The sequence below is a fragment of the Ctenopharyngodon idella genome, chromosome 17 (assembly GCF_019924925.1).
Source record: "Ctenopharyngodon idella isolate HZGC_01 chromosome 17, HZGC01, whole genome shotgun sequence".
NCBI lineage: Eukaryota > Metazoa > Chordata > Actinopteri > Cypriniformes > Xenocyprididae > Ctenopharyngodon > Ctenopharyngodon idella.
In genome coordinates this window covers 19,170,418-19,185,536 of record NC_067236.1, presented here as the reverse complement: position 1 = coordinate 19,185,536, position 15,119 = coordinate 19,170,418, and the positions used below count along the sequence as shown (strand labels likewise).

General features: G+C 37.0%; 1 protein-coding gene across 13 annotated transcripts in view; it reads right to left on the bottom strand.

Annotated features, from left to right (window-relative positions):
* LOC127498765 (adhesion G-protein coupled receptor G2-like) overlaps nucleotides 1-15,119 on the bottom strand; it is a 210,597-nt gene that overhangs the window by 155,698 nt on the left and 39,780 nt on the right. The window contains exon 18 of one of the 13 annotated variants that reach the window (XM_051868481.1): nucleotides 8,927-14,530. The exons of the other annotated variants lie outside the window; for them this stretch is intronic. Within the exon in view, the coding sequence (XP_051724441.1) occupies nucleotides 14,394-14,530 (137 nt within the window). The 3' untranslated portion in view covers nucleotides 8,927-14,393. Of the gene's footprint in view, nucleotides 1-8,926; nucleotides 14,531-15,119 lie in introns of those variants that run through there. 13 annotated transcript variants of the gene reach the window in all.

Below are 15,119 nucleotides of genomic sequence, written 5' to 3'. Positions count from 1 at the left end.
ACCTGTCTATTTATTGTTATTTCTTGACCAAGTAAAGAACATGTGAGATTATTAGTGTGCATTAAGCGAGAACATGCAGGAGCAAAACCATTGTAAGCAAGAGCTGGAGAACATGTAGAATAAAAATGGACTTTCTTAAATGTTTACAATTTACATTTTTACTAACAAATGTAATTAGTTGTAATGTTGTGTTGAGTTTGGTTTGTGTGAAACAGGCAACTGAAACAACTGATAAATATTAAGACAGACTTACCTTTGCATGTATCTTTGTCATATGCAGCATTTTTACATCTCTCTCCAGGATCAACAGAAGGGATTTTCAGACAACCTCAAGAGAACATGACAACACACAATTCAACATAATTATCAAATCATACAGGATCCACCTTAATTTTAATGTAAGAACTGTGTGACCATGTGTAGCAAGATAAATATTACAAATAAATATTAGTTCAAGATAAATCCTACATCGCAACACTAGACTGTGAACTGAACAATTGATGAAAAGAAGTGACGTCGACTCCATAAGTAATCCAGACATGGAGGACAAGGAGGATACTACAAATAGTAATTGGATGGTGCTAGAAAATAAAAAAAAAATTAACAAAAAAATCCAGCTTTAAGTACAGAGTACAGACAGTGAGAGAGAAAAGAGGAGTATAAAGTACTGTAAAATTTTATTTCTGAATCAGTGAGGGCAATAAACTGCTTAAAATTAACCAAAGCACTGTTAAGAAATGATAGGGAAGACAAAAAGGACAAGTAATCATTTATCAATTCACACAATATAAATGATTCATCTTAATTGAGTGGAGCCATTAAGAACTGTAATCTGCTCAGACTTGTATTCTGTTTTAACAAGTTTAAGTGGCAAGTCTACATCTAGATAAGATATACTGTATGAGATTCTACAAATGTATTTAAAATTCACCAGTGTGGATTAACCGTATCGTTCTCATGGGTACCTCCACATGTTGGGAAAGAGGGAAATGAGGAAGCAGATCAAATGGCCAAGAAGACGCTAAAACACTCAAAGGTGAGTAAAGATTGAGTAAAGCAGAAATTAAAGGAATAATTAGAGGGGCTATGATTAGGAAATGGCAAGAGATTTAGGATGGGGTGCTAAGAGGCCATCACCTGTATAACAGTAAATAAAAAATAAAAAAAAATGTTGGAAATGGAAGAAAAATATTTTGAAACAAAAATGAATCTGGTAATTGTAATAAGTGTGGTTTCAGAGACTTAATAGCATGTGCTATTAAATTGTGTAGCATTGCGTAGACTTAAGTCTTCTAGACTAAATGTGAGCAGGCATGTATTCATCTCACTTGTACAAAAACAGATTCAGTATTCCTCAAAAATGAACAAAAACAGTTAGTTACACTTTATTTTGATGCTTTCGTGATCCCCTTTATACATTCTGTTGTCTATAAGTAACGTTGCACCTACATGCCAACCAACTGTCATTAGAGTATTAGTTAGGGTGACTATATGTGCCATTTTCCTAGGACGCGTCCTGTCCAGGATTTCTAAATTGCCTAAAATGGCTTGAGCCCTTGCCTCTTTAATCGTGAAAGTGGTCATATCGATGTGCCCCCGGAACGCGATTTCTACACGGAGGTCTGTGCAAGCCACTGTTCTTATTGACAGTCTTCATGCAATGCATTAAAATGTTGTTGTATTTGCAATGCTTTGACCGTTCTCCGTAGATCCAGCCTTCTCGCAAGCCACGATTGGTCGATTATGTATAATGCACGCTATTGGTCAAATTATTTTTCAGTCATTACCTTTCGCAAATATGAAAACAAAACTAAAATTGGGACATTTTATGCAACTTAGAAATCCTGGACAGGACACGTCCTGGGAAAATGGCACATATGGCCACCCTAGTATTAGTAGAGTTTTAGGAGTAGGGTTAGGGTTAGAATAATAAGATTACATTGTAAAGAATGGACGTGATCAAAATGCATTAGGCGTCATAAAATCCTTTCTTTTCTTTCCCCTTTTTTTCAAACTAAGTCACCGGCCCTAAAGAGCTGCAAAACCAGTTCTCTTCAAAGGCCATTATCACCTCGGCTCCTATGAACGACCTTAGCAGAGACAGTGTCTGGAGCTCTCTGCAAGCTTCAAGGACAGAAGGTGATTCCCTCTCCCCCATCATCAGACAGTGCCAGCTAATTGGCCAGAAACTAGAGACCAACTTTCTATACACATCGGAAAAATTGACATTGACTCCATTTTTACCCACAATCAAACTGTCGTAACTTAATGTAGTATTTCCCCTGTGTTTTATGTATGTCCTTATGTTATATCAGCCTGATTATGATTCTTTAGTTATGTTAGGGTAATTTCAAATGCTGATATCCAAGTGTATGTGTCACTGCTTTAAAGGCTTAGTTCACCCAAAAATAAAAATTCTGTCATTAGTTACTCACCCTCATGCCGTTCCACACCTGTAAGACCTTTCATCTTCAGAACACAAATGATATTTTTGATAAAATCCGATCGCTCAGTGAGGCCTCCAATGACAGCAAGATAATTAACACTTTCAATGCCCAGAAAGGTGCTAAAGACATATTTTTAAAAATTCATGTGACTACGGTGGTTCAAGCTCTGAAGCGACGAGAACACTTTTTGTGCACCAAAAAAACAAAATAATGACTTTATTCAACAATATCTAGTGATGGGTGATTTCAAAACACTGCTTCATGAAGCTTCAAAGCTTTAAGAATCTTTTGTTTCGAATCAGTAGTTTGGAGCGAGTATCAAACTGCCGAAGCTTTTCTGAAATCACGTGACTTTGGCGCTCCGAACCACTGATTCAAAACAAAAGATTCGTAAAGCTTCATGAAGCAGTGTTTTGAAATCGCTCATCACTAGCTATTGTTGAATAAAGTTGTTATTTTGGTTTTTTTGGCGCACAAAAAGTATTCTCGTCGCTTCATAACATTAAGGTTGAACCACTGTAGTCACATGAACTGTTTTAAATACGTCTTTAGTACCTTTCTGGGCATCTGAAAATGTTAATTGTCTTGCTGTCAATGGAGGCCTCACTGAGCCATCGGATTTTATCAAAAATATCTTAATTTGTGTTCTGAAGATGAACGAAGGTCTTAAGGGTGTGGAACGACATGAGGGTGAGTAATTAATGACAGAATTTTCATTTCTGGGTGAACTAATCCTTTAATGCCTTCACGCATTTCTTGGTATCAAAAGAATCCTCTCTTCATTTCATAATTAATGGTGTATAGTATGCTATGATAAAATGCATCATAATATTTTTACCATGCTTTTGTGTAAAACTGCACAAATTCTCCAGACCAACATAAAAATGCAAATAGGGTGACAAAGACTTTCTCCCAGTCATCTTTGATTGCTCTCCTCACCGAAATGTGTGAACTGATTTAAGAGTCAGATCAGGTCCATCTTTGCTCAGTCTCTTTTGAGACACCATCGTTTCCTGTCTCCTTCCGGCAACTAAGTTAACTTCGTTGGATTCAAGGTGGATGACCCAGAAGAACCCAAATGAACGCTTCAGCGCACTCCTGACAAAATCATCAAGAATCTACCGCATCTGGACTTATTCAGCAACTGAATGCAAGCACCCGTTTGCAGCCTGTCTAAGTTATTGTGCCCCTTTTAAGGTGACCCTGATTCTTTGATGTTTCTCATAGGTTGTGTTTAACTGATTGTAATCTTGCCATTCACTTCTCTCTCTCTCTCTCTCTCTCTCTCTCTCTCTCTCTCTCTCTCTCTCTTTCTTTACTTTACTTTCCTTTACTTTCTTTACAAACAGTGAAATGCAAACTCAGAATATTATGCAAACCTCCAAAAATTAATTACACAAATATACTTTCCCTCAGTTTCACAAACAAGGCTTAAGCTTAGTTCTAGATAAAAATGCACGTTTGAGCTGTTTTAACTGAAAGCAACTTGCACTGACAGATCTTACTCAGTGTCTTTGTTTTGTCTCAAGATGTACACCAGTAATGTTTTTTTTTTCTTCTTTTTTTTTTCTAAAGCACATTTATAAAAGACTGAAATGTGCAAATTGAATTAAGGCCTTATCCTGGCTTAATATATGCCCTGTCTGTGTTTATGTATTTAATTTCATTTTATTAACTACTGTCTTTGCTGCTGGCATTCAGTGAAATAATTCAACCATACCAATAATCAAAAATGACTTTAGATAAGCATTCATATTTTGTTTTTATTGCTGAAGTAAGTGTGTTATCATATCTTCTCCTGCATTTGTTTGAGTTGTGCTCTCTACTGTACAGACATCAATTTGCATTTCTTTCAGCCTGAGGCTTATTTATTTCACTTTTGGTTTGAAAGGGCCTTGACATTTGCCAAAAGTAGAACTTTTGTTTTTGTTATTAAAAAACAAACAAGCAAGCCCAGCAAAGGTGAGAAAAGTAACGCAAAAGTAACATAACATAAAAGTATAGCAGTATCTAAGTAGGAATTAGTTACTTTTTAAGGAAGTAACACAATATTGTAACACATTACTTTTAAAAGGTACTTTCCCCAACACTGTAGTTATTTAACTATAGCAGCTAATGTCTCGCTCGCACATTCAAAGAAAATAGCTTACTTCTGCGATTCTGAACAGTTGTGGGGCACCATTGACTTCCATTTTATTTTTTTTCCCATAATTTGGAAGTCAATGGTGCCCCACAACTGTCTGGTTACCCATATTCTTCAAAATATTTTATATTGTGTTCAGCAAAAGAAAGAAATTCATACAGGTTTGGAGGGTGAGTAAATGAGGGCAGAATTTTAATTTTTGGGTGAAATATTATACAGAACCTTTAAGTGTTTTAGGATCTGTTTTTGGTGTTCATTGCCAACAGTGATGACAGCAGTGATCAATCATAGGCTACAGTGAAACACTAATTTGTGGACAGTATATTTGTTCATATGTGAAAAAGAACAACCAAAACACCAAAAACCTTCAACATCTGTTGTAGGACGACACGTACCTGCTGCTGGTGTAGAACTAACATCTAGCCATAACCACAGCTTTATTTCTGCAAACGTCTCATTCGTGATGACTAAACATTGCCCCTCATGGGTTGTATTGTAGCATTTGCACTGTCCTGAAACCAGAAACAACATTCTACATTTGTTGCAAAAAATACTTTTTAAAAATAGTTTATAAATAAAAATGTTATTTTTTGTTTACATTTTAAATTTTCAAATCAACATACTTATCTGGTGTGAAGCACAACAGACGATCATCAGCCACAGCAAATTCTGCTTTTGTCGAGACATAATTCCCAAAAACAGCCTGACTGAGGCACAAGTGTTGAATTTTCTTTTTAATAGATATTGGTAATAAATTTTAAAAGCATTTTCTTATTACATTCTTGAGATGAAAAGTCCACAGTCCAAGAGAGAGTTTCATCCGTTCACATATGAAGCCGTATGATTATGATCCTCAGCTCAGAGACACTGGAACAATGACATACGCTTCATTTGCATACATGAAAATCATGATTATTTTGTACTTTAACTGTGAATTTCAGTGTTCATTTACATTCAGGTCCAGTTTATCAAGTCAATTTTTTTTACAGAGAGCTATATAAATATAGCAAATAAATAATTATATTAAATAAAAATGCCAGTGAAAGCAAACCTAGTCTTTATTAGACAATATTTAGATTATTTTGCTATATATAGATTCATAATCCTATACAGAAAATGAAAGGTTTTACCTGTTTCCTGTATCTATTGTTTCATGGAATTATTATTTACATTAAATGGCACTTGTGCCAATATCTTGTCTAGCGAATGACATTCACATATTTGACAAAAGTGAATGCATGTTTTTGGAGCCACTGAAAATCCATCATGATTAACAAATTTTATTTACACATTTTATCAGCTTCATTACAATCACATGAGAGGCTCTCAGAGATAAAACACATTAAACCACATTAAATAATGCAGAAGTTATTAGCTGATTTTGACACCATGTTTTCATGTCTTGAATTTTAATAACCAAATATGTTCCACATTCATGTGGCGTGATCAAGCAAATATCTGAACCCACTGGCGTGTGACTTTAGTTTCATCCTGAAGATGTAAATTTGTTTTCTGAAAGAGTCTCAGTATAGCTTGTGTCTCTCTGACATCCATATGTTCAAACATACAGGACAGCAGGATGATTATAACACTTAATAAATCTAACATCACTAATATTCAGCAAAATTCAGTCCTCCCACAATATAACAGACGGTTTCAGTAATGATCATCACAGATATTTGTCATTTGTTTTGAGTGATTTCAGTAAAGTTGGCCCTTTTTAAGGTCATAATTTAATGTACATACATCATTTTAAACAGTTCTCACTCATTCAGAAGTGACATTTGTCTTTGTTGTTGTTTCCCCTCAAACAATGACTGTACAAATCAGTTTAAGAAATCTCTCTTTTTTCTTTTTTATTATGCAAACAAGGGATGTGCCATTATTTACATGTGACAAATATAAAATAACCGAGGCAAACAGTGTGTGTGTGTGTAAGTGTGTGTGTGCAAGTGTATCAAAAAAGGGCAAATAATTAATATTAAATTGTTATAAGGCTATCTCTGATCCCTCCATGGCCACAGCATAAGTTAGCACCCACGAATGATCCACACCACACCGGACAGGGACTGGGATGCCATGGCCTACTGGGGTCCTGAATCATGTGGATATAGATGGAGGTGTATAGTTGTGGTTGGTTTCAGGTCAGCGGATTCATGACTGTTGGAAGGGAATGAGAGATGACCGAGAGGGGTGTAAGTCTAGTTCGATGTACGTCTCCATTCCCTCCTTCAGGGAACGAGGGTTACATATGTAACTGAGACGTTTGCTGTTTTGGATGGAAGTGGACAGGTTTTCCATGGAGATGTAGTCTATAAGTAAGTTTTTACCAGATGCATTATGTATGGCTTTCCAGTTTATGAGGACAGTTTTCTTGGCGATAGTTAGCGCCACAAGGAGTTGTTGACTGTTTATGTTCTTTAAATTGATTATGGATATGTCACCTAATAGGCTATACAGAGGGAGGGGGACATTGGGATGTAACATCCCATAAGGACAGATAGTAGTGATGTTTTTTTTAGAATTTTTTAATTGTGGTGCAGTGCCAAATGGCGTGAACATGTGTCTAGGTTATTTTGTGTACAATGTGATAAAAGTTTCTTAAGTAAATCCCATTTTAAACAATTTCCATCCAGTTAGGGTTGCAGGTTGGCATTTTTTGTTGTGATGTAGATATTTTTGCAGATTTGTGTCCAGAAATCGGCATTGGGAGTAATGGATAAGTCTGATTCCCATTTAGCATTTGGTAAGCTTAATGTGTTGTCTGCTTTTGATATTATTCTGTGTATTTTGGAGAGTAGTTTTTTTTAGGAAGATATATTAATTAGCTCTGTGATTGTAGGGGAGAGGTTCTAGATTAGTGGTTCGAATGTCAATTTTGATTGGATAGATTATTTGATTTGTAGGTATTCCATTAAAAACATTTACTCCTGATGCCATGTTTCTGGACCAAGTAGGAAAATGAGGCCAAGTTATTATTATGAAAGATGTGTTGAAGTTGTGTGACACCCATGTGTGGAAGTTAAGCGGCTTTTTATTCACTGTAAAATCTGGGTTATTCCAAATTTAGACGGTGCAAGAGGGGTGTTTTGATGAGATTTCCACCTTGCTGTCAGAGCTGCTACTATTGTTGGTGTTTTTTGATTGTCTGACTGTAGAAGGGTCTGAAATGTGAATGTCCTTACAAAATGTTTGTTCAACATCTAACCCTATGTTTTCTGATGGGTTAGGATGAGTCCATTTGTATATATTTTGAAGCTGACCGGCCAGAAAGTCGTGGTAGAAATGTGCTTCCATACCTCCCTGCGTTTTTGGTTTCTGTAGTCAATTTAATTCTTGGGGTCTTATTTTTCCAGTAGAATTTGGTAATGGTTGAGTCTAGAGATTTAAACCAGGTGAGGGTGGGTTGTATTGGAATCATTGAGAAGTTTAGAGAGTATTGTTATTTTGATGACTGATATTCTACCCAAAATAGATAGTGGTAAGTTCATTCAGCATATGTTGTTTTGAGTAATGGGGTAAAGTTAAGTCCAAACAGCTCTGACAGCCTGGGGAAAACATTAATGCCTAAAGATGTGATGTGATTGGTGCATAGAGGGATAGGCAGTGTGTGGGATGTAACAGCTGAGCTGTTGGAGTGTAATGAAAGAATACAACATTTAAGGCAGGAACACACCAAGCCGACGGTCGGTCGTCGGGCAGTTTTTGTTCGTCTGCCGACTAAGTTTTCTCAGTGTGTTCCGCACCGTCGGCTTGGTTGTGTTCCTGCCTTTACTTCAGTTGATTGAGTATTCTTGACAGCAATGTTGGGTCTTTATTAGGTTTGATGAGGAGTGAAATTGTGGATGTGTTCATGTTAGCTGGGAGTTTTGATTTTTGTTTTGTTTCACTTATGAATCAAGTTGTGATAAAATGGACCAGAGGTGTTTGAAGAACTCAGCAGGGAATCCATCACGACCTGGTGCTTTATTGTTCGGCATGAGTTTAAGGGCAGTGAAAAGTTCATGTTGTGTTATGGCTGGGGGTAATGTCTTTATCACAATATAATTATCCATCGATGTATAATTTGTCCACTGCAATGGTTGCCTTTTTTCCTTCATTTATCATCTGTTTTCGGATTGGGAAAAGCTGCTTTTGATGTTCAAGGATGTCCTTTGTGTATTGCACGTTGAGTCCATAGTTTGTGCTTTTAAGCTGTCTGCCTTGCCACTGAACCAGCTTTTTTTTATATCGTTTGAATTTTCTGATGTTCGGTCGTAGTTGATTGCTGTTGTTTTGAGATCTAGTATGTTGCACACAGTGAAAGGTGATAATCAGGATAGTTTCAGCTGGTAGAGTTGTTTTATCATAAAGTCATTGACTAATTTTTCAAGGTTGTCTGGAGTTTGTTCCGGGACGCCCATGAAAACTAAATTGTCTGTTTACAATTCTAGAATGCTCTCTTTCATGGCTTTGTTTTCTGTGACAACAGAGGTGAGTTGATGTGTGAACAGAGTGCTTTAAAAAATATATTTTCTTTGGTGAGAGTGTCTGTCTGTTCTTGGCTGAATTCCAAGCTGACTTCAATCAGTGCAATCCTGGAATCAAGTCCAGAAAGTTTATTTTCAGTGGAGAGCAGAATGTTGATTACCTCTCTGCAGCATGGTGGTTTAGGTGATGTGGATAGTGTTGTAACTGGGCTGGAGAGTGGATTGGGATGGGGTCTCTTGGAGTGGTATTAGCGTTACATTTTTTGTTGTCTGGTCGTCCTGTTTGTGGTGTATTTATTGTTAAGAAACATATAGAAATATATTTTTCGGGAATATTGAGTTTGTATAAATGCCATCTGGCATACATTGTTTATTAAGGAAGATTGTATTTATGACAATCTGTTACATATGTGTTAAAAAGAGTAGAGCATCAGTGCCCCCTCCTGGCTGGCCCCTCCTTGTGTTGGTGAACTTGTTGATTGTTGGAGGCATGCCCATGAAGTCGGTTAATAAACTTTGGTTTTCTCTTTAACCATGAGTCTTTATAAAATGACCTTTCTGCTTCTTCGAAATCCCAAGTGGCCGCTTGGCCACAACAATGTTCTTGGTGCTGCAGAATCTGTTGTAGTGTGCGTCAGTATATTCCTCAAGGTGATGCAGGTTATAAAACATTATAGTCCAGTTTTGAAATGGGAGAAAGTACAAAAAAAAAAAAGAAAGAAAAAAAGAGAGCTTTCAACACACTTTATTTAAATCATTAAAAAAGTCAGCAGAACACCAAATCACATTATCCAAAAAAGAAAAAAAAAAGAAAAATGAGGTGCAGAAGACCAAAGCTTATTGTAACATGGTAGTAAAGATCAAAATTTATTCTACAACTGTGCAAATAGCTTCATTAAAACACCATTTATGCAAAAAACTTTCTAAATCATTCATCATTTTATAAAACTTGAAATCAAGCATAACCCTTGCTTTTACCAGATTTTTTAAAACAATAACCACGTCCTTCTCTACGCTCTATTTTGTTTTTCCTGGTTATGTGAAGAGCAGATTTGGCTTGCCCAATTAAAAAATTCAACAAATGACTTTTTATTCTTTGCGCCACACTATACTTGGGGCCAAGAATAGAAAATCTTAGAAGAAAAAAAGTCTCCCCAGAATTCATGAAAAGAATATCAAGAAAACAAAACAAAGTCATACAATCTTGAACATTCTAAAAAACAGTGAAAAACTGTCTCCCTCATTTTACGAAAAGGACAATTACTTGATGTATTGGGATTAATAACACTTACAAATGCATTTACAGCAACTGTACCGTGTAAAACTCTGACAGTGAATATCATATCAAAGTCCCCATCTCTCTCTCTACACTGTAACACTACGTTCTTTCAAAGTTGCTTTATTTAAAACTTTTACAAGACATTTATATAAAACTTTACTTTGAACATCCTGCAAACTTAACTCTTCTAGCCTCCTCAGGTCCAGAAAAGGTCCAAACAGTTCTTTGAGACTGGGACTAAAAAAATACTTGGAAAGGGATCTGTATTATTAGGAACCAGTTTCTCATTATAAAAGTCAATTAACATATTATTTTCTTCATCTGTGAGTTTCTGTTTAAAAATGTAAAGAACTTTTTTCTACTTGCCGTACCGACCACACACTTAGATGTGAGGCCGAGGACTGAGCATTGTTTAAACCTGGACCAGCAACATCCAACAAATGATGCAGTTTTAATATCTTAGCGGAAACTAAACAATGAAGCAGTCCGGGTGTAACTTCACAAGTAACATCAAACCGAGCTCCATGTGCAAGAGGTTTGTCTCCAACCTTTGTAGGTAAGTCCCAAACTTTAAAAGTCCCTTATAAAATGGAGCAAATCAAAAACAAAGCCAAATCCTTAGGTCCTGTGAGGTACCTTTGAATAAAAAGTCGAAAGGCTGCCCCTCTGCTGGGCAAATGGATCCTTGTCCTCCTCCATCTCTGGGTAAAAAAAGTATCCAATGTAAAGTGCTCCAAAAAAAGTCCACCAGACTGGCTTGAATTGTACTAAAACGTCCATTTGGAGGATCAATGCAGGCCAAACGATGCCACAAAGCTGAAGCTACAGGTTATTAATTATTATAACCCTCCCTCTAAAAGACATTTTTGGCAAAAGCCATTTCCATTTTTCCAGTCGCCCTTTTACATTTTCTAGAACTTCTTCACAATTTTTCCTTAACATTGAATCGTTGCCAACATATACTCCTAAATATTTTAACCCATCCCTTTTCCAGGACCTGATAGTTTAGGAAGACCATGGGGCCATTTACCACTTGCTATGGCTTCACTTTTTGACCAATTAACCTTGGTAGAGGAAATTATACCAAAATTGTTAAAAATTTCTTTAAGAAGATCAGTATCACTTTGCCCTTTAACCAGAACAATAATATAATCTGCATAAGCAGACAACAAATTTGCTCCAGAGCAAGGTATGGTCCAACCTTCAATGCTTTCTCTGATCTTAACCAATGGCAAGAGCATACAACATTCCAGAAAGAGCACAGCCTTGTCTAATACCTCTATGAATTTTAAAGGAGCACTCAGACCATTATTAATTTTCAGTACACTCTCAACATCCTGGTACAAAACCCTAATCATGGCAATAAAACCAGAGCTAAACCCAAACTCCTCTAGTGTGCGCCGCTGTGCTCAACCCGGTCAAATGCCTTTTCCTGATCTAAAGAAATGAGACCAATGTCTATGTCCAATAGCCTAGAGACATCCAAAATATCCAGAATTAGCTAAATATTATCTGAAATAGACCTGTTAGACTCACAGTATGTTTGATCACGATGAATAACCTGCCAAACTACCCCCCTCAACCTAATGGCCAAAGCTTTAGAAAAGAGCTTTAAATCAGAGCACAAGAGTGAAACAGGGCGCCAGTTCTTTATCTCTTTTAAATCACCTTATTTGGGTAATGACAGCCCTCCTGCAGCTCAAAGGTAGCAACCCTCCGGCCAGACTATCAATGAGCACAGACAGCAAATCAGCCCCCAGCACTGACCAAAACATGTTATAAAATTCAGTTGGTAGACCATCAATTCCAGGGGCCTTACCGCAATCCATGCTCCACAGAGCAACATGCTGCTCAGATACTGAAAGCGTTCTCTTGAGCCAAGAATGGGTCTTATGTGGTACTTTAGGAAAACCCATATAAAAAGAACTGGCCAGCTCTTCTGCATCTGTATGTTCACACTTGTAAAGCTCAGAATAAAAAATGCTCTTTTTCTAATTTCTTTAGGCTCTACCATTTCTATGCCATCCAATGAGTATAAAGAATTTATAAATCTGCTTTGACCATTCTTCTTTTCCAAACCAAAGAAGAATTTAGTTAGACCACCCATCTCTACTGCACTCTGAAAACACGAGCAGATCAAAGCTCCCTGTGCTCTGATGCCTAACAGGTTATCCAGAGTCCTTCTTTTAACTTTGAGGAGCTCAATATGTCCTCGATTTCCTGTGGCCTCTACCAAATTCTGAAGTTCCACTATTTCAATCTCTAGGGTTTTCACTGACTCGGAGATGACCTTGGATACATTAAGAGTGTACTGACTGCACAGCTGATGTATCTCTTTTTTTTCCCATGATCCCACCATTGCTGTAGGGAAGTAAAATCTTTTTTCCTAGAACTAAATTGTTTCCAAAAAAACTAAAAGCATCTTTAAAAAAAAATATCTTGTAGCAAAGAAGTATTAAAATGCCAGTAAGCACTCTTACACTTTAAATTAGTAATGAAAATACTATAGATCACTAAACTGTGATCAGAAAACCCACTAGGCAAAATCTCACATTTCTTGATAACATGAAAATGGTATTTAAAACAATAGAGCCTATCCAATCTAGCCATAGAAATATTTTTTTCTCTTGTTTGAGCCCATGTGTACTGCCTTTGTTCTTTATATAAAGTTCTCCATATAGCACACAAATCATGTTCTGCCATGAGCTTTCCTGTAGCATGTTGAGAAGCTAGATGTGGCTCTTTATGATTCCTGTCCATTGTATCATTCGCTGTACAATTAAAATCCCCTCCTATAAACACAAACTCTTCCTTTTTACAGTTTGACAGTTTATCAAAAAGAACAACCCTTTCAGGACCAACAACAGGAGCATACACATTTATAAAAACTAAAACCATTTTTTCAAACTTTGAAGCTAGACTGATTCAAATTCATCATTCAGTACATTTCTGGACAATTTTTTTCAACCTAAAGACTTCTTGTTGTTGAATTTATAAACAACTCACGATCTGGAAAGTAATCCTCTACATTCACACCCTTCATGCCTTTTGTTGTCTGAAGAAACTCTTTGATTTTGTCCAATGTGTAAGCGCTGCAGACAGATCTGATGACTCACAATCTCTGTCCACAGCAGAGTCCACTTCCCTTGCATCACCAACAACTATTCCAGTAGCTTTTTACTAGACATTTTATCTTTTCCTTTGCCCTTAGTTTTCCTTTTTAATGTCTGTGTTTAAAATACACTCTTCTCAGGGTGCACGCATGTCACGTGACCCTCTCGTCCACAACCAAAACACTTTATTGACTCTCAGGTAGCAAAAATAACAAGAAAATGCTCATTTTGATTTTTTAAGATCATATGCACCTGCCTCCAAATGATACAACATGTTTCAACTGTGGCGATTTACAACCAAGTGAGATTTTCTTAATTTTTGACACAAGCTTTCCGTGTCTCGACAGTTCCCTTTCAATCACTTCATGTTTAATAAACAGCGGGGCATTTGACAATATTTCTCTATTACTCTACCAGAGTAAGGGAGTCATTCACAACGGTCTCTACGGCTTCATTCGCTTTATCAACATTGTTCAAAAACATCACTATTGTGCTATTCATTCTAGATGCAGAAAGAATGCAATCATGAACAACAACAGCAGCAACAGCGAGGACACAGTTCTCAACAGAGCGACGCTCTGCGGGCACAACCTTAACGAAATGCCGCCACGTTAAACTTCCCAAACTCACTTGCTGAGACGCCGCCATAGCGATCAGTGCACACTGACTGACGACACACCGTAGAGCTCACTCCAACACACACTCCACGCTCCGTCCACTCACTCACAGCTTGCACTCGAGAGAGAAAGAGAGAAAGAAGAAAAATAGATAAGTGAATCTCGATCATATAGTTGTTTACAGTCTAGAAGCCAGTAGCCGCCATCTTGGATCACGTACCGGATCTTGTTAGGTCTCGCATTACAATCAATCATTACTTACAGCTCATCTCAGCCAAGAAAAAAATCAAACTATGAGACAACAACACCTTAAACCTCAGTTATGCTAATTATAAATATTCTCCACAGCACGAAGTCTGGATTGAACGATGGTTGTGGTGGAGTCTGAACTTTCTGGATCATCAGAGAAAATTCCTGCAACATCATTGTGAATGTGGTAGTAATACAGGAAAAGGAAAAACCCTGAAAAACATATTTCAACTAATTGATATACATTTCACATATAATTAAAGTCGTTTGTATAATCTTTTAAATGTAACCAAAAAACATTACAAAATGTTTGCATCATCCATGTAGGACCCGTGTAATTGTTACTCACCCTGAAATGAGTTCAGCACAGTGAAGATGTAATATGAGGGAATGAGCATCACTCCATAACTGAAGAACGCCACAGCCCACGTCAGGCCGAAGAGCAGGAACAAACTCAACACCATCATGAGCTGCTTTCTGAACGTCTTTCTCTTGCCATCAGTTGCTCTTATGTGTCGGGCTTGGAAAATCTTAGTGACGATCATGATGAAGATTCCTGCCGTGAAGATGAAGACTAAAGCGTAGTAGCCAATGTTCACTACGTAGTGAATTAAAGGATCTGTAATCCAGCACCTATAATTAGAGGAGAACAGACAATGTTGACATGAAACTTTAAAGCTTCATTAAAGAGGCCATATTATTCATGCATTTGTAACATCAGAACAACTTACATTCTTGTGGTTTTTCCAGACGTTGTGTTTATAATCAGTGTTTTATATCCTCCTACAGAAACAACAGCTAC